The sequence below is a fragment of the Meles meles genome, chromosome 8 (assembly GCF_922984935.1).
Source record: "Meles meles chromosome 8, mMelMel3.1 paternal haplotype, whole genome shotgun sequence".
NCBI classification, from domain to species: domain Eukaryota; kingdom Metazoa; phylum Chordata; class Mammalia; order Carnivora; family Mustelidae; genus Meles; species Meles meles.
The window spans coordinates 36,679,047-36,706,353 of NC_060073.1; the positions used below are offsets into that span (position 1 = coordinate 36,679,047).

General features: G+C 39.9%; 1 protein-coding gene across 1 annotated transcript; it reads right to left on the reverse strand.

The window, feature by feature from the left end:
- Positions 1 to 24,937: 24,937 nt before the first annotated feature.
- On the reverse strand, positions 24,938 to 27,059 carry FIBIN (fin bud initiation factor homolog). The gene has a single exon (XM_046014355.1). It carries the CDS (start codon positions 26,590 to 26,592, stop codon positions 25,957 to 25,959), a length of 636 nt encoding a protein of 211 aa, XP_045870311.1. The 5' UTR covers positions 26,593 to 27,059; the 3' UTR covers positions 24,938 to 25,956.
- Positions 27,060 to 27,307: the final 248 nt, after the last annotated feature.

Here is a 27,307-nt window from a genome sequence, read left to right on the forward strand (position 1 = left end):
TTAAGGCCTGTCCTTAGGAGGGCATGGAAAAATAGGTCCTTTATTGACATGCCAGTGGTAGGGCATGTCAATAGTGATGATATGAATAGTTACAACAGCTTTCCAGGTAATTTTGGCAATGTATAACAAAGTCTTAGTGTGCAATACCTTTGGCCCAGAAATTCCTCTGCCAGTTCTCTAGCTTATAGAAATAATCCCTCATATGCAAAACGATATATGGAAAGATGTGTTCATTGAAGCAAATTCTGAATTTAAAAAAAAAGGAAAGGATAAACCTAATGCTTATCAATATTGTAGAATGGCTAAATTAACTCATATCTATCCACTTGTTTCTTACATTGCACCAGTTGGCTGGGCTTCAGATGTACTAGACAGGGTTTGCTGTAGTTCCTGAGTTGTGTTCATGTCCTCTTCATGCGTCTCCCATCCTTTTCGGACCAGTGACCAACTGAGGCATGTTCTTCTCATGGTGAAAGGCAGGAGTGAAAAGGGGCCAGCCAATCTGCATAAACACTGTTTAAGTTCTTGCTTATACCAAGTCTGCCAATATCCCATATCCCATATACCAAAGCAAGTGCCATAACCATGACCTAATGAATGGGCAGGATTCATGTAATTCTCCTCCAGCCTGTGGTGGAGGTCATGGGGAAGGGAGTGACCATTTGCAAATAACCTAATGACAACTATTATGTTAATAATCTAAACTACTTTAGACAGATCTGAGAGGTTTCCAGCAAACTTTAAACACAAAGAAGGGCAATCCAATCTAGTTGAATTTAAGGACTCAGTGTCATAATCAATGTGTTGCTTTTGTCCTGCCCTTTTGCATCCAACTTCAGATTGACTCGGGGCAAAGATCTCCCACTTTTCTGTCTTCCTTTTCTTGGTCTCTCTAGTATGGAAGAAGGTAGAATAGGACAAGTGTCTAACTTAGCAGGTCACTTCAATTCTGCATGTCTCTTGGCAGTCTCTGAGTCTCTGGCTAAGACCGGCTGGCTGCTGATGCAAACATTCAATGTTGGCTCTATTCTGGGATGTGAGAGGGCCTTTGAGATTTCCTTATTGCATAGTTCTCTAATATGAGATTATTTCTAGTATAACTTTCTTGAAATCATTCAATTTGTACTCCTGGCAGTTTATCCTACAGCTTCTTGATGCTCTTGGTATTTACTGAGTGCCTAGCCCTCTTCAACATACGTGTTACCAGCAAGGTATTTTCGTTTAACTACTTTTGCAATGTCCAAGGAACCTTCCTATTTTCACACACCTTTGGAATTCTCACCATCGATGTGCCTATCTGCTTGCTGCCATCTTTCCTTAGTCCCTTTCCCTTGCTGAAGTAGGTAGATTAGCATGTGTATTGCTTAAGAAAGTCCAACTGAGGGATGAGATGACAATTTCATACTACTGTAGGTACCCTCAGGTTCTAATGTGGGTCTCCAAGTGCCCTTATGATTTGGTTTGGGGTGAAGTTAAGGGGCACCATCTCCCAGCCCAATGACTCCTTACTCCCACACACCTTTCTTTATTTGGGCTGGAGGTTGGAGGGAATGGGGATAGGAAGATGAATTCATGTAGCTGAGACATGGTTGGGTTTGGAGGAGCCAGGTCTATTGCTTCTAAGTAAGTCTTAGAGAGAGTCTGGCTCTACTTTGTTTTTCTTTCCTTTATTTAAAAATCTAATTTAATTTAATTTAATTTTGTGTGTGTGTGTGTGTGTGTGTGTGTGTGTTCCAAAATTCATTGCTTATGCATCGCACCTAGTGCTCCATGCAATACGTGCCCTCCTTAATACCCACCAAGAGGCTCACCCAATCCCCATCTCCCTCCCCTCCAAAACCCTCAGTTTGTTTCTCAGAGTCCACAGTCTCTCATGGTTTGTCTACCCCTCTGATTTCCCCCAAGTCACTTCTCCTCTCCATCTCCCAATGTCCTCCGTGTATTTGTTATGCTCCACAAGTAAGTGAAACCATATGATAATTTTCATTCATTTGAAAATGTCACGTTTTCACCATCAGCACTTAGTCAATTCTAAGGAAATGAGAACAATCCCATTCAATTTCATATTACATAGTATATGTAAAATGGATTTCCCGTCAAAAGCAGCCATGCTACTAAGGAAATTGTTCATCCTGAAGGATATAACGTGAGTGTCATCGAAAATATCCTGTATTGTTAAAAACACACACTCTTAGGGGTGTCTAGGTGGTTCAGTTGGTTGAGTGTTTGATTCTTGATCTCAGCTCAGGTCTGGATCTCAGGGTCAGTGAGTTCAAGTCCCACGTTGAGAAAAATACACTTAAAATTCTAAACTGGTGGAGTCTAGGGATAAATGTTGTTTCCATAAGGACTAAACTAAGAGAATATCTCAATCTTTTCTATTTTCAATTCAGCTGTCAGGGACCCTGTTCCTTGGGTGGGCCGGAATTGGGTAGATAATTGGAACAATCTTGAGATACAAAATGCAAGGATATTATCTATACTCACCATATATAGTACCAGCTGTAGCCTTCCCAGTAGAAAAACTTGCATCAAGATAAGGAAACTGTTATTCTTTCCGATACACTGTGGATAACATTACTGACTCAGAAATAGACTTTTGGCTGCTTGTCATAATGGGGAGGAATAAAGGGTGGGGGGCTTGGAATGAGAGAAATCTGCATTAGAATCCTGATGTACTGCTTCCTAGCTCTGTGATTTCAGGCAGTTAACCTTTCTAAATTCAGTGTCTGCATCTGAAAATTACAAATCCTAATAACTACCAGATGACATCATTGTGGTTAAATGGCACAGTGTATATAAAACTCTTAGAACACAGTTTTTACTTAACAAATGGTTACTATTATTATTTAGAACAGCCAGAAAGCAGATAACTCATTGGGTTAGTAGGACATGTACATGCTTAGCTGGACAATATCTGCTACTGTCTCCCAGTAACTTAGGCTGCAGAAATTGTTTGAGAAGGCTTCTCTTTTGTCTTAATTTTTAAGAACTTATTTAATATTGATAATTCTTGAATGCATTAGACTCTAATTGACTATCTGGCCAAAATTAAAAAATAGAAAAGAAAAATTCTGTATTTGGTGAAGCAATTCCCAGGAAAGGTGGTCTTAGATGACAATCAACATACACTGATTTTCAATGTTATGATTGTTTCTGTTTCTCATTATCTCCCTCTGTTCATTCCAATGCTCACACACATACCGCATCAGTGTAGTTTCTTCTACAAGTTACTAATTCCAGGGTGACTAGTTCTCTGCATAATACAGCTGGTTAGTGGGCATCCATGGATTCAAGCATAATAAGGAAGCACCTCACAGCTTTTCTTAGGTTATGTTTTTTATTCTCTATCAAACTCAGTCTCCAGGGAACACATGCTCCCAAACATCACAGAACTTGTTGCTCATGGTCTTGCCATTATCAAGTGATTGTCCAAAGTCATTTTTGATCTTCAGCATTTACCTTTACAGGAAACAACTTATATTACTTTGGGAAGACCATGAGATTTGGAACCTGTGGTGGAAGTCACTGGCTGTCCACTCAAATTTACTCTTCCCACGTTGGCCAGCTTCCCCCACAGTTAAGTGTGCTCATGTGACACTTTCTGTAATGCAACTTCAGTAAGTAATGCCTGTCACTCTAAACCTGGCCTATACATCTCCCTAGTGTGTTCTTTCATGTTCTTTCCCACATATAATGGTGAGGATCTAGAGGGTTATGGAGTTACAGGGGGAAGGAGTTTAGGCCATGGGATGACCACATAGAGGATAGCTACTCCTGTAACTCAAATGATGAACCTGAGACCCTCATGTGTATGAGAAGTGAATATCTATTGTGTTAAGCCACCTAAAGTTTGGGAGTTAGTGTCACTGCAGCTTAGTCAAACCAACACATAATCAGAGTTACATCCAAATCTGATATTTAGTTTTTATTAGATGCTGGGCCTTTATTAGATGTTGGGCTGTTCACTTATCCTCTATGAGTCTGTTATTTTGTATAAAATATAGATATAAAAGTAGCTACATGGGGTATCTGGGTGGCTCAGTTGGTTGGGCCTCTGCCTTCCCCTCAGGTCATGGTCTAGAGGTCCTGGGATCAAGCCCCACATCGGTCTCCCTGCTCAGCAAGGGGGTTGCTTCTCCCTCTCCTCCTCCCCTACTTGTATTCCCTATCTTACTGTGTCCCTCTCTGTCAAATAAATAAATAAAATTTTTTTTAAAAGTAGATACATCACAAATTATTATTAGAATTTTAGATGAGTTATATAAACCACCTAAGTTAAAGGTACATAAAGTCAATTTTCCTTTTGTGTTGCACCTAGGAGCACAGCATTGAATTAATCATTGTCTTTGGCCATGAAGCACTCTCATCACTGACTCATGAACTTGTTTAGTTGTTTGCTTATTGTTCATAATTACTTATTTGTACAGCAATCACTTAAGGATTCACACTCAATATGAGAACCAGAATTTGACTTGCAAAGTCCACTTTGGCCACTCTATATGGGGTAGGTCACAGTAATCTAGCATAGCTGATGTCAGACCACAGAAGATTCTGGTTCTTGGGTTGTAGGAATTTAGTCTCTACAGTTGATGTTAATCTGCTCCTCTCCCAATATGATGAGAGTCCAAAGTAAAATAACAAAGTGACATAGCAGAACTTTTAGTCCAGCCCTGTCTTACTGGTTGAGTCTTCTTAGTAGATTGTACCATCAACCTCTCTCCTGCATTGATCAAGAGGTTAAGTTCCCCATCTATCCCTTGTGGCTATAGGATGATGTGAGTGAATGGCAGAATTTGCTGCCTGCCATGAGTATTCATGTTTTCAGAATCACCAGTCCATCATGGGGAATAATCAGGGTGCTGTGGTCTAAGCCTTGGGGTTAACTAGAATTGATGTCACCTTAAGTATTTGTCCAATGCTGGTTTCCATGGTGCTTTGCAGGAGGCCAGCTCCACAACTGGGAGATCAGTGTGTAGTGGATTGGTCTTTGAAAGTTAATCTTTACCTCTCAATCCTATTCATCTAAATTTTTCTCAACAATTGGTCATTGTTAAACATTAACATTTTCATTTTTATCATTTTGTTTAAGTTGCAATTTGTATTTTCCAGATATCTAAAGAAACTAAATCTTTCTTCTTATGTATATTTGCAACATATTTCCTTTATCTTCAAGTGCTTGTTTGTGCATTTGACCATTTGTTATTGTGTTATTTGTGCTTTTCTTATGATTTATGTATTAAAAGTATCTTCTGGTTTATAAGATGAATTTTCATTTTCCTTAATGAGTCTTCTCATTAGCAAAGTGGTCTTGATTTTAAGACAGTTAAATTCATCCCTTTATTTCACACATGTTAGCACATTTTGTGTTTTAAGAAATCCTTCTTTCTCTTAAGGTCAGAAATAAATTCACTCATATTTCCCACTAAAATGTTCGCTTTTGACACTGAGATCTTTAATCCATCTGGAACTGATTTTTGTGGGACTGGTAGAATCTAATTTTATTTTTTCTTTTATGGATAACCAATTTTTGGTGGTTTATCTATTACATCATTGGTAATCTTTGGAATATTGGCTAACCCATATTCTATGGGTTAAACTTATGCATGGGACAGAAGAGACCACCACATCTTTTCTTCCTTGAGACAATGTCCTTGTTATTACTCTAACCAAAAGAGGGAAGGTTGTCTCCTAACCAAGGCTTTTGTTTTTTCTATAGTGAACCCAGTTGGACTTTCTTTCTTACATTTTTCTTAGTAGTAAAATTATTTGATTTGTGCTTTAAGCCATTTTTCTTAAAGAAGTTCTTTAACTTCTGATTAATTTTCTGATTTTCCTGGACCTGGCTATGTATTTTTGCCCCCACAACCTCCCTCCCTGATAGTCATTGGTGACTAAAGATGAAGCATGTGTGCCTTGGGTGTCTTAGTTGATCATACTCCCTCCATGGAGGTTTCATCAATGACATTCCAGGGTCATTTTGACACTTCAAGGCTTGAGTGTTCTGCAAAGTTGGGGAAGGATGCACTGAGTTGGGAATGAAAAACTGCTGAGATGGTACTGTTTCCATGGCATCTGTGTGCGTGGTAGAAGCATGGGGTGGTGTCTAGTGAGTTCTGTGGCCTTACTGATGAAGTTCAGATCTCTGTGGATAGCAAGAACTGGTGGTTTTCAATGGCAGTTCTCTTCAGGGAGAGAAGTTCATAGTCAGGAGGAAGTAAAAATACTACTTGAAAAAGTTAGCGCATAGTCTTATTTTGGTAAACTTTTGAGTCACATAAATTCTTGCCTTTTTTTTTTTTTTAAATCACAGTTGATTCTTGGGTGCCTGGGTGGCTCAGTGGGTTTAGTATCTGCCTTCAGCTAAGATCATGATCTCAGGTCCTGAAATAGAACCCCACATTGGGTTCCCTGCTCAGCCAGGAGCTTACTTCTCCCTTTCCCTCTGCCCCTCCTCCCTACACTTTCTCTCTCTCAGATAAATAAATAAGATCCCTTTTTTAAAAAGTCAATTATTAACATTTTTAAAATGTATTTTACTGAATAAGTCGCTTAAGAAGAAGTTTCCCAGGAACACGACTGCAATCTCTCATTTTTATTAAACGGACTTTTGCACAACTGCCAAATAGAATTGATAGAATGCTGGATAAAAGAGGTACTATAGAAATCCTGTAACAGAGGGAGAAAACAATTTTTCTCTGTGCTTCAGAAGCGAAAAACCAACCCACACTATTATCTGAAATTCTGATTCAGCATGCATTCTTCCATCTGATTCTGCAAACCAATGTCACTGTTGAATCACGGTCTGTGATGACACCAGAGGCCAGACTAACTGCACAGTCCCTTACAGCCACTTCACGATGACACACTGCCGACAAACACACACAGTTGCTTTGGAACAACATGACTTGTAGATAGATCCTTGCCAGAACTCCTAGTAACAGTGCAACACATAATTTTTCTAAGAAGTGTTTAAATAAAGAGCTGCTGAAATTTTATTTGTCCGGATTCCAGAATGTAATCTTGTGAGCAGTTTTCTCAATGGTGGTGAAATATTCTAGTTTCGTCGTTGCTATGGGTCTGAGAAAACCCTGTTCAATTCATTTCAGTTCAATTCAATTCAACTCTAGTTGCTGAATACCTAATACATGATAGGTTGATTATACAGACTTTATTGAGCACCTATTATGTAAAAGGTACTGTGCCGGGGAGGTGATGAGAAGCCATTTTGCTGCTTTCATAAGGAGACTAAACATTTCTTGGCAGCAAGCAATAAAAGCCCAATACTTGAAGAAAATGAATTTAGTAGAAGAATTTCAAGAGATCATAGAATCAGAATTATTTTCTCTTATCATTTATAATGCCCATATGAGCAAATAGCCATATAAACAAAATTCATATAACCACTAATGACTTAAATGTACATTTGTCATTGTACATCTGTCCTCCTTTCCATATATTCATTTTTGTAAGATGTAGGACAAAATAAACATCGAAAGTTTATAAAAACAATTTTGACTATAGGCATCCTTGTTTCTACTTTGTAGAAGCCAGACAAAAAATTTGAGAAAACATGAGTAATGGTATATAAGTGTTATTATCTTTGAAATAACCTGAGTAATATTACTGAAGATCTAATGAGCAGGGGACATGTTGTAAAAAATTAGTCTTTTGTTGTTTTCATCTGTGAAAAATCTATTGATTTGTACTGTATATTAAATATTTATATTTGATTTTTTTCAGTGCTAATGAGATTGTTAGATATGAACAACCAAATAAAGTGTTGAAGGGATTTATAGTTTTGATAAATCCCATAGCCGGCAATGGAGTTGTTTTAGAGAACTCTGATTTCTAGTGCAAAAGGATTACCTAGCCAAGGCTTCAAACTCGAGATACTTACTGAAAATGTCCTCAAATGCGGGGTGCCTGGGTGGCTCAGTGGGTTAAGCCTTTGCCTTTGACTCAGGTCATGATGCCAGGGTCTTGGGATCGAGTCCCACATTGGGCTGTCTGCTTGGCGGGGAGCCTGCTTCCCCCTCTCTCTCTGCTTGCCTCTCTGCCCACTTGTGATCTCTGTCTATCAAATAGATAAATAAAATCTTCAAAAAAAAAAAAAAGAAAATGTCCTCAAATGCAATGAAAGTGTTACAATATTTAAAAAAATACAGAGTAGAAAGACAAGGCTTAGAAATGGTAGAAACCAATGTGTAGTATGTTATGACATAACCTAATGTAACATACATAAAATATCATTTGTATAATATATTATATACTTTGCATTTATTATAAAAGTATGTATATGTGTTTATATAATACACATAATATATGTGTGTACATACAAATGTCAATCTACATATATCAATCCAGAAACCCAAAATGCAGTAAACTTGGACTATCTGGCAAATATCTGCAGCATTCTGTATGACATTGTAGTGACCGCTATTCTGTCCTCCCCTATCATAAGAATTCCCCTGAAAATCCCAAAAGCTTCTGATTGATTGAGATTTGGCCACGTTCCTAAACCGACTGAACAAGAGTCTGGTCCATAGTTGGAGGTAGGCATTTACAAGGCAGGAATTAACTTGTGCCATCGAATTTGGAGATGAATTAGAAGACTATTACTGTTGGTGAAAGTAACAATGAGGGACCCTCTATGAACGCACAGAAAGTGAAATAGGATGGCCACAGAGAGTGAAGCCATAAAGCAAGGACTTGAGGTTTGGTGGATCAGAGAAAAGCAGGGTTACATAAGAGACAGTTGCTGCCCAGGCCAGTTAGACAGGACTGAAATCTGATTGAAAGCATTACCTTATCAAAGGAAAGAATGTGTCATTCAGAAGGGATGTTGGCCAACAAGAGAGAAGGAGACAGACACAAGCCAGAGAAATGAATGCCCTGATTAGACAGTATAAACATCCTTTTTTTTTTTTTTTTTTTTTTTTTTACAGGCAGATGCCTCCTTATCCTGGAAGCAGACACCCTGGAGTCATTAAACATTCCAATCACCAGAGTGGACTACAAGAGATCTAGTTCTTTGCCTACTAAGGTACCTTCTGATAAACTGGCTTCCATGTGACTTTTCTACTGGAAAAAAACATGCAAAAGAAATAGTTTGTCATATTTCTCTTTTTACACATAGACCCTGGGATGGAAAGAATTTGCCTTTCAGAGATAAATAGCTTAATAAATTTTCCAGTTTCTAGAGATTGCAAGTGGTGAATCAAGGTTCAAACAAAAATCCAAATGAATCCAAAGTCTGTTTACTTGTTGATCTGAATCTTATCTCTCTGTACATCAAGTGACAGTATTTTTTGCTCAGACTCAACTCAGAGTTATAGAAGTATGAATATCCATCCCACTTATGTTAAACAATTCACCTAATCTTCTGCTAAGATAGACAAAACTGTTTTGAGTCAAGATCAAAACAGTGATTTATTAACATATAATGTATTACTAGCCCCAGGGATACAGGTCTGTGAATCATCAGGCTTACACACTTCACAGCACTCACCATAGCACATACCCTCCCCAATGTCCAATACCCAAACACCTTATCCCTCCCCCCCCCCAGCAACCTTCAGTTTGTTTTGTGAGATCAAGAGTCTCTTATGGTTTGTCTCCCTCCCAATCCCATCTTGTTTCATTTATTCTTTTCCTAGCCCCTAAATCCCCACATTGCCCCTCAACTTCCTCATATCAGGGAGATCATACGATAATTGTCTTTCTCTGATTGACTTATTTCGCTAAGCATAAAACCCTCTAGTTCCATCCACATTGTTGCAAATGGCAACATTTCATTTTTTGATGGCTGCATAGTATTCCATTGTGTATATATACCACATCTTCATTATCCAATCATCTAAAACAGTGATTTAAAGAAAAATTTTAAGACAGATAGAAACCCAAGATGCATATATGTATATATTCATAGATATTACATATATGCATATATATTTATATATATGTTCACATGTATTTTATTTGTATGAATATATATGTACAGATAAATGTGTATATATTTGTATGTACATGTATATATATATTTATATATATTTATTATATGTATGTGTGTATGTATATAAAACCAACATTGATGGGGCACCTGAGCAGCTTGGTCTGTTAAGTGTCTGACTCTTGGTTTCAGCTCAGGTCATGAACTCATGGTTGCGGGACTGAGTCTTGCATTGGGCTCTGTGCTCAGCATGGAGTCTGCTTGAGATTATGTCTCTCCCTCTGTTCCTCCACCTGCTCACACTCTCTCTCTAAAACAAACAACTACATCTTTAAAAAAACAATAACAACATTTATAAAATACATAAAAGTATAAGGAAGAAAATAGACTTATTTAATTTTACCACCATCCTGATATATATTTTACACACACATCAAAAGTGACATGAGCTGTATTATTTCCTTTTCACTTTAATTCTTTTTCTCTTTTTGATCTTCATTTTCTTATCTTCATTGTTTGGCTTTAAAGGAAGGGTCTTAGCTGCTTACTCAACAGCTCACTCACAGCCCTGAGACAATGTGTCCACAGCACTCTGGTGTTTGGATCACTCAACTTTGGACCTCTTCTGCTTTCCTCTTTCCCAGCAAGTAATTTCCAGGAAGAAGGAGGAAAGATATTTCCATGTTTCTCTCTTGCTGACTTCCTCTTTTAAAAACTCTTTCTTTGAGGCACCTGGGTGGCTCAGTTGTTAAGCATCTGCTTTCAGCTCAGGTCATGATCCCAGGACCCTGGGATCGAGCCCCGCATTGCCCTTCCTGCTCAGCAGGAAGCCTGCCTCTCCCTCTCCTATTCCCCCTGCTTCTGTTCCCTCTCTTGCTGTCTCTCTCTCTCTGTGTGTCAAATAAATAAATAAAATCTTTAAAAAAAAAAAACCAACAACACTTTCTTTATGTAAAGAAATTCCCAAATGAACTCTGCTTTGGAAACAAAATGCTCTTTTAAAAACTTTCCTCACACTTAGAAAAAAGTATTGCTTCAAATTGAGCAAGAATTTTCTCTTTAATTTCAATTTCTAACGGGGTAATAGAGCGGATTCTACATCTTCTTTTCCTGAGCAATTTTTGTAAAATGAATTTCTTATAGCTCAGGGGATTCCTTACCTACTTAATTAGTAGCTGGATCCTTAGAAGGTGCTTTAAAAATAGTTTAAAAAATATTCTATATTCTGCCTCAATGGAAAGTTTAAAGTGATACTATCTCTTATGAGATAACAGTTAACTGAACAATAAACTAGAAAGAAAATAATCCCCACTCTCCTGCTGGTCATAATCATGTGAAGATTTTACCAAAACAAGTCATATCTTCTCTGACTTCCTTCACTAGTTCTAATCCATTTGTTTGTTTATTTACTTCATTAATTTTAAAGATTTTATTTATTTATTTGAGAAAGAGAGAGAGGGAGAGAGCATGAGCAAGGGGAAGGGCAGACGCAGAGGGACAAGTAGATTTCCCACTGAGTGGAGAGCCCAATGCGGCTCCATCACAGGACTCTGGAATCATGACCTGAGCAGAAGGCAGATGCTTAACCGACTGAGCCACCCAGGAGCCCTTCTAATTTCCCCATGTAGAAACTGTTCCAGCAACATCTTCTTCTTAGTTAACTTCATCTATCCTAGTTGCAACTGTCCATCTATTCACTTAATTTACAAATATTTATTGAACATTCAGTTCTATGACAGGCATTGCTCCAGGCACAAGCGTTACAGCAAGAAGCAGTACAGGCAGAGTCCCTGTTGTCGGAGTTTTTCTCTTGTTGTGGGAGACAACAGAAAAATAAAGCAAATAATTTTAGGTAGCAATTAGAACTTTAAAGAAAATTAAAAAGGGTAATGTGACAGAAAGAGAATGTGGTAGAGGTCTACCTTAGATATGACGTATTTTTGCTATCACCATGTAGCAAAAGACCTGCACACTTTGTGGTTTAAACCAATGGCAATTTAAATTTCTCACAAGTCTTTGGGTTGACTGGGTTCAGCTGGGTAGTTTTCCTGTTCCACATTGTGAGATGTGTTTGCTGATGTGGCTACATTCAGCAGGGAGATCTTCTGGCCCTGCCGTGATCAACACGGCTTCTCACCTTCCCCGGTCTCTCTCCACATGGGCTTATTCAACGGTCTAGACCAATATTTCTCACCCCTTGATGGCTAACTTCCAGGAACAAGGGTGGAAGCTGACAGGCTTTTTACAGTTTGAGTCCAGACCTGGCTCAGTGTCACTTTCAACACATTCTATGGATAACAGTAAGTCACAAGGCCATCCAGATTCAAAGGGAGGGAAGTAAAACTCCACTTTCTGATGAATGAAGTAAAGAAATGGGACTGTTTTTAATTCATCAGAAGTTATATGATTATTTGATTATTAATTTGTTTTACTAGACTTTGAGTTCTAAGAACACAGAGATAATATCTATTGTTGTTCACTGTTGCTACATAGGTATGTAGCACTGATACCAAAAATGAATGACAATGTCAGTAAGAGTCAGGAAAGGATAAGGAAAGCAGATATTGGATTCATGTTACCTCCTCCTCATCTTGTAATCATGAAAGGCACTACATTATGAATCATAGAATTTTTTCTCCTCTAACTTTAACAAGACTTTGATGCAATGATCGTAGTGGCTTTTACCAAAGTTTTTATGCATTATATATAAGGCTATTGACAGGATCGTCAGAGAAGCTTTTATGGAGGCTTTTATGGGTTGCACAAACTTCCCATGAGTATAAGGAAACTGAGAGTGTATTTGGATAGGAGCAGTTACAGGGAAACATAAATGAAGGTTATTCTTGAGTCCATCATGCTCAATTCTAGAGCTCCCCTTTCTTATAAGCAATGGTCTTTCAGGTTGAAGATTCATACCTAGGATTCTTTATTTTAGGACCAGTTCATTCTACCCTGTTATCATCTGGGTTTACAATGATGACTAGCAAGTATCCAACAATGATTATGATTCCTCCATGGCAAAACCACCAAGTGAAGAATGAAAGCACCAATCAACCAGATGTTTTGTCTACATCATGCCAAACTATTAGTTAGACTAAATCAACACCTTTCGTCCCCTTTAATTGTCTTGTCAACGTGTAGAGGAAGCTCTTTCCATTGGTTACAATGGAAAGAACAGAAATCTAGACTGTTTGTCTGTAGAAGCCGAGGAGATAAATTTAGCCTGTTGAAAGATGCTTTCACTTTTCAGCTAGGTGTTGGGGCATTATAACCATAATACTATGTAAAATATATGAATTTGCATCAGGATACTTGGAACTCTCTGGTGTCTCTGTGCCCTAATATATTAGACAAAACTTTGTAATACACATCTTGCTAAAATTCTATTTTCTTCATACCTTGAATCCTGTAATACACCCATTACCTTTGGGAAAGATTTTAGTTTGATATTCAAGATCTTCTAACTAGTACCCCCCCCACCCCCCCCACCCCCAATCCCACTGTATCCTTAGGTTCTACACGTTATAGGTCAGGGTTTCTCAACCTGGACTAGATAATCCTTTGTTGTAGGGATTGTTTCATGCACTGTAAGATGCTTATCAGACTCTTTGGTGTCTCCCCACACTTTTTTCCTGTGTCACATTTTATCCCTCAATGCATGTGGTTCTTTCACTTTGATATAATTTTGTTGGGAAGTGGGGTGGATAATGTGTCAGTGCCGTGTTTACTACCAAGAGCCTGGAGAGAGAGAGGAGGAGGCGGAGGAGAGGCCAAACAGTCAAGCAACAGGAGAAAGAGTATGGATTCCAGGTATTAATTATTTCAAGCCCATTATATTAATAGGACAAAGGTTGATTGCTGTGTGTCACTTTACACCTCATGAAATGGTGTAACACCTGTGTCACACTATTCTTTTTATTTGGTCTTCTTCAAAATCTCAGGAAGTGTCAGTCATTTACCACAGATAGCCTTGATAATCAAAGGATGAGCCACGACCAATGCAAATCAAGCTGTCTGTTGGTCTCTCCTTGATGCTATGCTAAACTTTATAGTGATTTAGGAGGTATGATCCTTGAGATACTTTGCTTTGGTTTCATCTTCCTGTTATTGCAAGACAGATCACCTGGGAGAAAAAGCCAATTGAATTCCCATCTTCCCTGTGTATTTCCATTCCAGGCTTTCATTTGCTTTTAATGGCTTTCTCAGGCCTTCCTCCTGAGAGTGAGGACTTCCAGGGCTGAGCTCAGCCCAAACATGAAACTTCTGGGAAAGGGTTAGGAAAGTCTGTTCAGCTGTTTTTGTAGAAGGGGGAAAAAAAAAGATATAAAGTACCTTTTCTCCCATTCCCAAAATAACTTCATGTTTGGGCTTTCAAATTAGTATGTGGTCAGACCTTTATAGAAAGTCCAGAAACAGTTTAAAAAGACTTGAATTTAAGACTCTTCCCTCCTCTCCCCTTAATGAGCAGAGTCATGAGCATGAAACACTGCTCGTTAGATGGCTGATGAACTTGTGAAAGAGTGGCCCGCCCAGAGAAGCTTGTCAACTGTGGCCCCTTTGGGTTCTCATTTGGGTCTTTCTCCTTCATTTTTCCTTTGGCACTCTCCTCCACAGGGAGTTCTTCAGGTTTGCTATTCATTCTATAAAACTTCCTTATTAGCTCCCAACCAGGAGTTCATTCATTCATTTAAATAGATTTTGAATTCCTACGAAGTGCTAGATACGATGTTTGGAGTTTCATGTATAGCCTTTCATTTATTCACCCCAACAGCACTTTAAGGTGCATATTCCCATCACTGATTTACATAAAAGGAATCCATGGTGTGGTTATAGGAAGTAAACTACCCTTGGACACTAATGTTGTAAGTATAGAACAGATTCAGCCCACAGGTTTATCTGTTCGCAAAGCTCATGCTTTTAACCATCGTAAATCCTTGTTTCTTGTAAAACTAGGAGAACGTGGTTATTGTTTAAATTACAAAAGGAAGGGTTGGAGGAACTTGGGATATTGAGCCTAGCCAAAGGAGCTGCCAGGTCTTTGATTAACTTGACATGGAAAAGGAATAAATGGGGGCTCTGGGTCCCTGAACGAAGAAAGCCACAAGGGGAGAGATTGTAGGTCAAAATATGGAAGGACTTCATAAGAGTTGGGACTATCCAACCGATGAATGCACTCCTCCAGAGATAAGGGAGTGCCCCATAATTTGAGGAGTACAAGTGTGGGCTCTATAATCACTTGGCAAGGCTGTAATATTGTAGGGAAGATTCAGGAAGCCGATGACCTGGTGAGCTTGGCTCTCTGGGTTGTAATTCTGTGTTACCCTGGCCTTAAGACCATGAATTTTTCTGACCCAGAATATGTATCTTTACCTGTTTAGATTTCAGATTCTCCATGTGTGAAGGTTATTTCTAGTTCTGAAGTTTTCAGCTCTCGGGGCCAAAACTATATATAGGGATATAGTTACAAGTACAGTTTTATTACTCTTTTAACCTGACAGAGGTTAACATAATGTTGAAATCTTGGGTTTCATTCTCAGGTTGGCCGGCTCAGTCCTGGAAACTTGAGCTGGGGGTCAAGGTTCTCTTTTGCTAATTTCCTCTCATTTTGTTCTCAGTTAAATCCAAAGTTTGTTTTATTTAGCTCCCTGGGTCACTGAGGAACAACTTTCTCCAAATATTCCTGAGCTCCTGATTTAAAGACTTCTTGGTACTTCCAGAGTTAAGGTTCCATTAGAGGACAAGACCGACCAGAAGAGACTGGTGGTCAGAGAAGGGACTGTGGGAAGGCTGACAACAAGAGTTGGCACAGGCATCAGGTGACATTCTAGAAAGGTCGCTGAACAGTTTACAAGCAATACTTGTGAAGGCCGTTACAAAGATTACCTGTGTTATATATATGTGACATGTTCAGAATAGTGTGCTGGCACATGGTAAATAGCATAAAAAAATTGTCTGGGTTTTAATGTTATTGTTATTATCTTGCTTTATTGTTATTACCATTATTATTATAATTATCACCCTCTAAATCTAGTCCAGTAATTACACATAGTAGGTACTCAAGAAATATTTGTTGAATGAATAGGAAAATGAATGATTAGCTTTGAAAAACATGAAAAAAAATGAAGGAATAGCTTTGAAAAGCAATGGTTGAAAGGCAAAGTGATGACTGCATGTTTTGGTAATGGTAAGGCTTTTACAGAGGAAATGGGAAAGCCCTATAAACTCTGACATCCTGTTAATATTATGTCGTTATTGTGAACTGTCAGTCCAGATTTTTCTCTGTGATTCTTTTAAGGTAAAACTCTTGGAAATTAGAGGGTCTATGGAAAATGTGATTTAGGATAAGTATTTATCATTAGTCTGCGCTTTGCCAATTTCTAAGCCTGAATGAGTTTTTGTTTGAGCCAAACAGTGAAAAATTGTTCTGCTTCTGAAGTTTTCCAAGTCACCAAAATGCCTCTAATTGGAAAAGAAACACTGCTTATTCAACCGCTATATTTATTGCTCAATATATGCACATATTAGTGTTCACAGAGCCAACATGTCTGCTTTCTTACTGAAGAGGATGTAGATTCAAGTCTCTTCTGGGCCTAAGTTGCAGGGGTCAGCCTGACTTATCCTGAGTCTGTGTTCAGTTGAGTCAAGGCCTCTTCCCTCGCAGACCAGGGAGAGGTTGCCCAGGACAGGAGCAGGTGAGTGCAGAATTATGAAGCTGCCTCCTTACTTCAGAAAGTCAGCAAAACTATAAATGCCCCCAGGTACTCCCAGTGAAGCCCACTTGGATCATTCCATTCTATCAGTGCTGGCAAGCTCACGACCTGGAGACTCTAGAAGACTATCAGGCAGCTGGGGACAGCAAACCACACAGAGAGAGTCTGGTTTTCTAAAGAGACTCATGTTTTCACCCACTGCTTTCCATATTGAGACCACTGCAAGTAGTGTCTAGCCTTCAGTCTTAGAGACCTAACAACTGAACTTTTCCAAGGTACCCAGAATCAAATATGTAGTTGGTGCTCAATAAATATCAGGAATTAATATTCTTATTCTTTCTCACCTGGTGGACCCATTGACAAGTTTTGAGAGTTCTCTCACAGTAGCCACCTACATGCTGAGCTTCCTGTCTCATGTACCTCCCCCTCAAGCTAGAGGCAGAGAGCAGAGGCACTGTTAACATTTGGAAAGGAGGGGTAAGCAAGATGCCTAACTTATTTTCTGCTGCAGAATTCATTCTCTTGGCATAAATAGCGAGGAAATTTTGTAGTGCAAACTCCTGCATAGAGCGTCTCTTATATGGATGGGAACAAATGCATCTTTGGCTTCTGAGGTACCTGCCTAGGATGGGAAGGAAGCCCAATACTGGTTAGGGGACATACATAGAATGTCCAAGGTTTATTTGAAATACATTTTTTAAAAAAATTTCAACTTTATTAAAAGATTGTCCCTTCTCGAAAGATTGTCCTTTCTCAAAAGAGGATTTTCAATGAGATCTGCATGGTCAAACAGTGTGGGACGAGTGGCACTTGCTATTGTGCAGGATTATGGTAACCCCTTTCCATACATGGGCTCATCAAATCTTCACAAACACCATGCAAACTATGTGTCATAATTCCCACTGTAGAGCAGAAAGAACGGATGCTCCCAGAAGTTACACAATTTACTTTGGTCCTGCAGTTAATAAGTTGCAGAGGCATTATCGGAAACAGAGTTTACTGCCTCAGCTTCCCATGCTCCTAACACCAAGAAGAGGGGAAGAGAGACCAAAGGTGGAAACAGGAGAGGAAGAGCTTGGCTATGGCAAGGAGGAGGGGGAAACCAGGACAGAGAAAACTGACACTTGAGGGGTAGAGAGAAATATAATTCAGAGCAAAGCGAACCCACTAGGTTTTCTGTTCTTTATAATTTAATTCGTAGTAGAATCATGTGGAAAATGTTAGTGGTTGAATCAGTGGGACTGCCAGCAAAGCATATATTTTGTAAGTTGAGTGGAGCGCCCGCATTTGCTTGGTCTTGGAATGAACGCTGGGCAAAGATCAAAGCAAGGGAAGACGTTAAGGAAACACATTTCTTTAACTGCCTGCAGGAGGAAACTTTTCACAACTGGAAAATGCACGCCATTACTGCCAGTCTTGGAGCATGGAGGTTTTACTTTATTAATCATAACTGTCAGGTTCCTCTCTGTAAACAGCAAGTTGTTGACACACGAAATATCTTTTGGTGGCTTTTTGGGGTGTGTGTGTGTGTGTGTGTGTGTGTGTGTGTGTGTGTGTGGAATAGCAAAAAACAGGAAATGGTGCATTGTACAAGCCTTCTGAGAAAATGCTTCCTAGAGTCAAAATAGGATACTCTGTATCCTATGGTACTGAATATACGGCTATACAAAATTCTGAAGTCATCAGAAAGCCTCAAGAGAAAAGTTTTATCTTTAGATATAGGTTATCTACTTAAAGTGTCTGTGAAGAAAAATGCAGAAATACAATGATGCTGCTTGACATCATTAATAAAGGGAAGATAGATATCTAAGCTTTAGTGCAATCACAGTTATTTTTTTGTACTTGTCAGTCATGTGAGGCATTCCTGTGGTTGAGTGCAAATCTCCACCTGCAGAGTGGTGTCATCCCAGGCCATCAAGTAGGTTAGACGGGGCTTGGGCTGGTGGGCCCAAGTTGGGGCTTTGAGTTAGAGGGGTCCACTGGGGTCCGAATATATCTTGATGCAGTCAGGAAAGCAGCTGAATTCAATTCAGACATATCCAACTACCTTGGTGGGGGAGGGGATGGTGGTCAAGAATCTGAGGGATCAGTGCTGTTAAATCCAAAGTTGGGGGAAGAGAAGAAATGGAGCTAAGAGGTAGGGAATTGGAATAATATATAAGAAGATTGAGAAGAATGATGCACATTCTTCTGGGACAAAAATCAACAATGGGACGTGTGGAAGATTGAAGTCCATTTCTGTCACCTTCACCACCACAACCTTAGAGCAAACCTCCATCATCTCTTTTCAGATGACCTTTCACCAAACCACATGGTCTTCCTGCTTCTGTTCTTGCTTCTCTACAGAGAATCTTCCCCAGACTATGTGGAAATGTCTGGGGAAAATGACTGTCTTTTTTGGGTATCAAAGTGATCAAATCACTCCTCTCCTTAGACCTCCATATATTGAAATTCAAATGGAAATGAGATCACTGAAGTTTGAATAATATCCAAATATTATTCATTAGCACTCAAATATATTAGTTACATAGATTATATAAAATATGTTAATTAGTTTTCAAATATGTCTTCTCCTTAGATCTCCAGTGTATTAAAATTAGAATTGCATCCAAATTTCTTATGATGGCCATATAGTTCCTATATTACCTAGCCCAGATCTCCTCTCTGACTTCAAATTCTTTATTCTTTCTTTGATTTGCTCTGCTACAGACCCATTGTTTCCCACCCCCCGCCCTTTTCAAACATAAAATTATCTCTGTCTGAAGGAATTTGAATTTGTCTTCTGTCTGAAGAATTTATTATTCTTTTACCAGGAATAGTCTTTCCTCTAACATTTACTTTCTTGGTCTTCTACTCAACATTTAAGGCTCTGTTCCAATATCTCTTATTTACTCAGAGAGGTCTTCCTTAACTCCATCTTAACTAAAATGCATATATCACTGCCTAATATCCCATTCTATAGACATTTTCATTTATTTGTTATCACCCCACAAAAGGAGTCCTAATGATTCATTAAACTTGCATGTTTCAATATAAGATTGAGGAGAACATGGATTTTGTCTGACTGCTGTATCCTGAACAGGGCCTGATACCCAGGAGGGATTCAATGACTATTTTTTTCCATTTTTAGTATACATGTTAGCAAGCACTCAGTGAGTGTATTTTGAATGGATGAATGGATGCATGAAAGACAGACCTATAAGGTACATGGTACCCAGACAAGGAATCTTTCCATCTGGCATCAGTCCTGACTGAGTAACTTATCTAGATATGAACACTGGGCTCCCATCACCAAATGCTAAACACCACAAACTGTCCTGGCCAGGTCAGCATCGATAATCATTTGTTGTCAAATGTGATAATATGGGTGGAAATGCTTGGAAAATACAAGATTTAGCAAGAAGCCGGTTGCTCTTAGGCAAAGAATCATGAAGCGACACATGCATGTGAAGGAGATTCTTCATCCAACATAAAATTAAGCAGAGAAATAAGTTCTTTGAGAGAAACTGGGTTTGCATTTTTTTTTTCCAATTAAGGAAATCATTTTAGGAAAATGTTCATTTCATAGGCCATTTAGAATAGGTAAGGAGTTGAGAAATCATGTGTCTTGTCTCCTATCTTTAGAAAGGAAAAGACTTTCATCATTAGTGGTTAGTAGAGGAGACAACCCGCCTGCTTTGGAATCTTGACTCCATTCCTGTCTGGCTATGAGACCTTGGGTAAGTCACTTAACTTACTCTTTGTGCCTCAGTCTCTTTATTCAAAATTTTAGAAAATATAGCAGCTACCTGAAATACAACTCTCGGAAGATTATGTCAGATAATGCATCAGAAATACTTTGAGCAGTGCTTTTTTTTTTTTTAAGATTTTATTTATTTATTTGACAGAGAGATCACAAGTAGGGAGAGAGGCAGGCAGAGAGAGAGGAGGAAGCAGACTCCCTGTGGAGCAGAGAGCCCGATGTGGGGCTCGATCCCAGGACCCTGAGATCATGACCTGAGCTGAAGGCAGCGGCTTAATCCACTGAGCCACCCAGGTGCCCCTGAGCAGTGCTTGTTTAATAAATATTGGCTATTATCTGCATTTTGCAAACAAAGTGTTGGAATTTCAGATCACTTAAGGGATTTATTCAAAGCTGTACAACTAATACATAGTAGGACAAGATCTAGAAACCGGAACCTCTGCCTCCTGAAGTACCGTGGGGGAGATTTAAGCATTTTTTAAAGATCTATGGTACTGCACATAATGAATATCTAAAATAGATACATGCTACAAAACAATGTATTACTAGGATATCATTTTATCCCAAAGGAAAATACAGTTACATAGGTATGCATTAAAAAAATACTAAAAAAGTAAGTACACTAAAATGCAAATAGCAGGTGTATGCTGGGGGAGTTTGAGACTAGGATTGATTTTGTTTTCTTTGTGTTTTACTGTTTACATGTCATTTGAGTACAACAGCTATGGCTTGTATAGTTGGAAAAAAAAGTTATTTAAGAGCAGAACAACAATAATACCAACAACAATGAAACCCTTGTATCTCTTGAATGTATGATTATACCAAATCCTTATTTTATTTACACTGCTTTACATTTCCCAAACAATTCTAGCTTGCATTCTTGCTAAGCTCCCATAGAAGCTTGTACATTGCCAATCCTACATGGTACTATGATTTTTCGTCTAGCTGTCCTTTTTCCTCACGTGTCCATATGCCATTTTCTATCGTGGGTACCTTACATGGTGGCTTTTTAAAAAGGTTGGGTGAATGACATGCCCATCAGGATCTTGACTCTGGAGACAGTATTCCTAAGGATAACCCCAACTCCAAAATTGTTAAGTTGAGGTACAGAATCTCATTCTCTAGATCAGTGAATTGTGCTTATTCATTTTTGTATTCTATTTCTAACCAAGACTTGTCTCCAGTTGTTCTTTATGAAAACACTGATTTTGTATGAAAACACTGATAAACCACAGTTAGCATTTATATTTCACAACTGATTATTGTTTCTTATCAAGAAGATTTTATTAACATCCTCAGGAAAATGTCCCAAGGGAAATTTGAGTATCCTAACCATTTAGAATGATTTCCTATCTTTAGTGGTTTTCATGGACATTTTTATTACTTGCTAAAATAGTTTATAATCTATGTTTCAAGGCTTCTCTCAGAAAGCTTTGAGCCTATTTCCTTAGCAGAGTTATAAGAAAGAATTTAAAAGACAATGAAAAGTATGTGAGCTATGGCACAGCCTCTCCCTGCTGCCTTTTATAACACATCTCCAGCAGCAGGCTTCTGCCAGCTTCTAGGAGTGTGCTTTGGTGGTTGCAGAGGCTGGTGTCCTTTATCAACAGACTCTAGACAGACGGACACCTATGGAATGTTTCAAAGTAGGGATATGGAAATTTTCACATGATCAGTTTGGGAAAGTGGGGAGTAGTGGTATTTAATAATACCTCACACAGAGAAAGTAGCAGTGAGAAATTCTATAAACACAGGAGCCACTCAGCTTCTGACTGACAGAGGTCAGACATCCGACTGCTGTAGGACAGACCTATAGGGACAACATTTGCAGTAGACAGCTGGTGGCCCCAGGGGACCCCTACTCTCCACATTCTTCTTTTATTTGATCTATACTCCACTAGATAACTACCAGTTCAAAAGGGGAGAACATAGTGAAGTATTCTAAGACACAGTTCTCACCTTGGGAAAATTCCTTAGGCTTTCTGGGCTCAATTACCAAAATAATCATAATACTAACGAACATTTATCGAGGATTCACTGTGTGTCAGGTACTGTTTGAAGCACTTGGCATGGAATAATTCCTTTTCTATGATACTTTCCTTACACAGTTTGTTGCTAGAATTAAGGGAAATATTTCAGGCAATGTTCTTAGCACAGGCCCTGAGTTCTCAAAAGTGAGCAGTTTTGTTGTTAAAACTAACTAAAACTTAGGGTCCCTGAGTGGCTCAGTCAGTTAAGCGTCTGCCTCAGGTCATGGTCCCAGGGTCCTGGGGTCCAGTCCTGTATCAAGCCCTGCATTGGGCTCCCCACTCAATGGGGAGTCTATGTCTCCTTCTTCCTCTTCCCCCATCCCCTGCTTGTGCTCGCTCTCTCTCTCTCATTTTCTCTCTCTTTCAAATAAGTTAATAAAACATTAAAAATAAGCTAACTGAAAATTATAACAATAACAAAAATGTCTCTTACTCAAATAAAACTCCAAGAGGCTTTTAAAGACTTTTAGTTAGATTAAGTCCCAAAGCTTTGTGGTATCCCAGAATTACCCACAACCTAACTCCTGATGCATGCTAAGGGATTGGTATTTATAAGAATAATGCATATCCTAAATTGTATGGATATTTTTGTCAGATTTCTCAGGGAAGAAAGTATGTAGTCGTCTTCAGAGTCTCAAAATATTATTTCATGGTCTGAGAAATAAAGAAGCACTATTGAAAAGAATCTGTCACCTGGCGAGTAAGGAGGTCCTAATAAGCATAACAAGGAAGTGGGGAGGAAAGAGCTGAGTGGGTCTGTTCCCCCCCCCCCATAAGAGGATTGGGAAAAGACTTGAGATGTTAGTCTCTGGGTTGGTATCTAGGGTGGCTCACTCCCCCCACCTGGAAATTCTCATTTGCCCTCTAGGGCCATTTACATAAGACACTGTGGGATTACTGGGGCACCTGGGTGGCTCAGTGGGTTAAAGCCTCTGCCTTCAGCTCAGGTCATGATCCCAGGGTCCTGGGATCGAGCCCCACATCCGGCTCTCTGCTTAGTGGGGAGCCTGCTTCCCCTCCTTCTCTCTCTGCCTGCCTCTCTGCCTGCTTGTAACCTCTGTCCGTCAAATAAATAAAAATATTAAAAAAAAAAGACACTGTGGGATTACTGGCTGTACATCTAGCTTTGAATGGATGATTCAATGTCAGATAATTTCGTTCTGGTTTTGCAGGACTCATAGAATGTTCACCCTGGAAAGAACCTCATACATAATCTGTTTCAGGGTTTTCAAATTTGGAGCAGATGTGCCACTGCTCCTCTTTCTGCACCCATGGAAGGCATCTCTAACTGGGGACAGCCTTCTTTACATCTGTGCCTTTTAAATCCTTTTTAGCCTAATAGTGTAGGCAGCCGTTATGGGTTGATTGAAATTAGCATGCACAGTGAAGCCAGTTTTCTAACCGTGTCATGTGCTTAATATTCTCCTATTACAGATGGGGAGACTGAAGAGATGACATTAAATATGTCCATGGATTAGACTTGAGTCCTGTGAAGTGAATGATAGGAAAATTTTGAGATATTAAATGTTGTAACTACAAACTACAATCATTTAAGTGCCAAATGTCATCTCCTTTGCCTCTGCTGTTTTTCCCTCATCTTTCATAGCAGAAAGAAGGAAACACTTTTCAACAATCATTTACGTTCTCCCCACACACCAGTATAGAGACAGTTAAAAGCAGGCTCCTGAGTGATGCAAAGAAATTACAAATGGTTATTTTAAGTATTATTCCATGTGTTGATCTTTTATATTTTAAACAATGAGGTAGCTATGCAAAGTTTCAGGCCTCAGCATCCTTGCAAGGAGCACGTTAAGAGACCTCAAGCTGTTACAACAAGGGTCAACCATTCTGGGTGTCAGTATCCCCTACAGTAATATATTGGACACATTGTAAGAATAGAAAACTGGATTCTTCAGGCATGGGAGAGAAAAAAATGCTTCAATGTTGAAGAGTAGATTATGAACATTTATTTCTTTTCCTGTGTGTGCGTGTGTGTGTGTGTGTGTGTGTGTGTGTGTGTGCATGTGTGTGTGAAAACAAAACATATCTAAGGTGAGAGGGAGAGCGTGGGGAAAGACATGAAATAAAGTGCATTTCCACCTTTTGAAATCATTAGTCAATAACATAGACCTGACTTCAAAATTATTAAACATCATTATAGTTCCTGTAACTTAGAATGGGTCCTCCATCTGCATTATGAGGGCATATAACTTTTGAGCCTTGTCATAAATTTTCCAGTTGTTTCCATGGGAGAAAGTGGGGAAAATGGAGTTTTTAGGCAGACCAGCAGAAATCAACTTCTGGCAAGACCTAGATTTTTTCTTTTAAGAGTGGTAAGGGTGGCCAGGGAAGGGATGATTGCCAAATACATAGCCATCCCTCTGCTTTCTTTATCAGATACTCTGAGTAAACTGGCTTAAATCCCACCCTTCTCTTCCCTCTTGCACTGCACTCCACTTTGCACTTTGAAAGTTATGGGTATCAATTAGAAAATAAGCCAGTATTATACGAGAACATATTTATTGGCTGAATAATAAAACTAAGTGAAGGAGTTATTAGAATTAGAACCCCTCCCCCCACTTGAAGTACAAGTTTCCAATACTCAAACAGAAGCAAAACCCCCAAACCCAGAACGAATACATGGGTAACCTACATCATCGGCATTCAGGGGTGGGTTCAAACAATCTATCTACTTTTTTTGTAACGGACTGTAGCTCTGAGGACACAGGCATAGAATGAAAGACACAACAAATCAGCTTAGCAACATTGAGTGTGTACCCACCACAAAGCTTGGACTTCTTAAATGTGGCCACATCAACTTAACACTCACAGAGACCCCTCGGACATGCCCTGCAAAGGATGATTTGCATACAAATTCTAGGAGATACTCTTATGAATAACAAAACAAAACAAAACAAAACAAAACAAAAACAAAGAACAAACAAACAAAAAAACCCCAAACAAAAAGCAAAACCTTGGAGACCATGGTTAATAAATAAGAGAGAAAAAGAGAACAAGAAACTGGCAAATTCCATCAGCTGGCAAGAAGGCTGAGCAGCACCTCAGACCTCATCTGAAAAGCAGACAGCTGACAAGTTTCAGAGCCCAAGAGTGAAGGCTAAAGGCAAAAAGAAGCTCTGCACTATCCTTTCTGAGTATTTTCACATAATCTCCAGGGTGGGGAATTTTAATCGCTCCCTACTGTACAAACTGCGTCCTTCTAGATGTGCCTGAAACAGGTGTCTCTGCAGAGTTATAAAGTCCTCTAGCAAAGGCAGGAGGCATGGCTTTAAGTTGTTCTTTCCAAGTAACAAATCAATAGCAATCCCAGAAATAATGTACAAAAACGAAACAACTCGACTCTCACTTATTTCCCTCAAAGATCACTTCAGATCATTCTCCAAGTGCAAATCCAGATATAAAAAATAAGAAGTACAAAAGAAATGTTAGCCCTGTCTTCTGTCCCCACCCTCCACAACTGGGCTCACTTGCTGCCCTCTCCCTGACAGTTTGCCCTTCCACCTACACCTTAAGATAATCATTTTTCAGCCGACCTAGCCGGGTCCCATGGCTCCTGATGGTGAGGGCCAGCAGCTCGTATTTGTCCCTGAGCCCCACAGAGATGTCAAGCGTTTCCTTCAGCAGGGACCTGGTGTGGACCAGCATCCCCAGGAAGTCCTCGTTGAGCCTGCTTTCTTGCCGGCTGTCCTGTTCCTGGCCCTGCTTAAACTTGCTTTCCAGCTCAGTGAGGGACTTGTCCGAGTTGGAGTAGGCATCCCCGATCTGGTGGGACTCCCGCCGCAGGTACTTGCCATAGCTTTCTTCCCCGTCCAGGTCATAGGAGATGCTCTTACTGATGCCCTCCAGGACACGCCCAGCATCCTCCACCTGGCGGCCCAGCACGGTGAACTCTTCCCGGAGGGTGAGGCTCAGCAGACTGCTGGCCTGGCTCCCCTCCCCCTGGGAGCAGCGCCGGTGGTCACTCACCCTGAAGAGCAGCTGGCACTTCTCAGGGTCATCATTCTCTTCATAGTCCCCGTCGGGCACGAAGTAGTGGTGCAGAGTCCCATTGGACATCTCTGGGTAGAGAGGGCCATCGAAGTAGCTCTGACACAGGTGGCAGAAGAAACCCATCCAGAGGAACTTCAGGAACACCATCCTGGATAGTTAGGGTGACCGGGGACCCCAGGAGAAGACCGTCCGCCCAGGCACGAAGAAGGGGGGGTCCCCCTGGGAGTCAGTGCCTCCCCAAGACGGCGACAGCCTCACTTCCCACCGGCTTGCTGCACCCTGGCCCCCCCTCCCCAGCAGGCTTCATGTGGCTGTGTCACCGGCGCCTGGGGAGCACGGCCACACAGCACAGGGTGCGCCCAGGCTCTTGCTCCTGCGCTCTGGGCTGGAACGCTGCCTGCTCTTTGCTCTTTCTGGGCGGTGGCAGCGGGATCACAGGCAGGAGAGGGAACCCCTGCTCCAGGGCTCTGGTGCCCCTCTCTCCCTCGGAGTTACCCCTTGCTCCTGAGAGATGGAGCGTGTAGCTGGAGAGAAAGGCTCTTGCCTTCTGATACGATTTCAACTTCTGGACTGGGTGGGAATGTGGAGCTTTTCCTTTGGCTAATGATATCCTGAGGATCTCTCTGCTCTCAAATTACAGCTGGTTTCGTCACTTGGAAGCCAGGGAACAAGTTTGGAAAGAAACCTCTCACCAGGTCTCTCTTATTAAAGGTACAGGATCTTTTATTTTTATTTTTTTTTAAAGACTGGAAAGGGGACCTTGCAAAATAGAATTTAGCTTGAAGGAGAAAATGAAAACAGAGTAAATAGAATGCCCACTACAGAAAGACTCATTTGCTATTAACGTCTTAGGGGAAGCGTG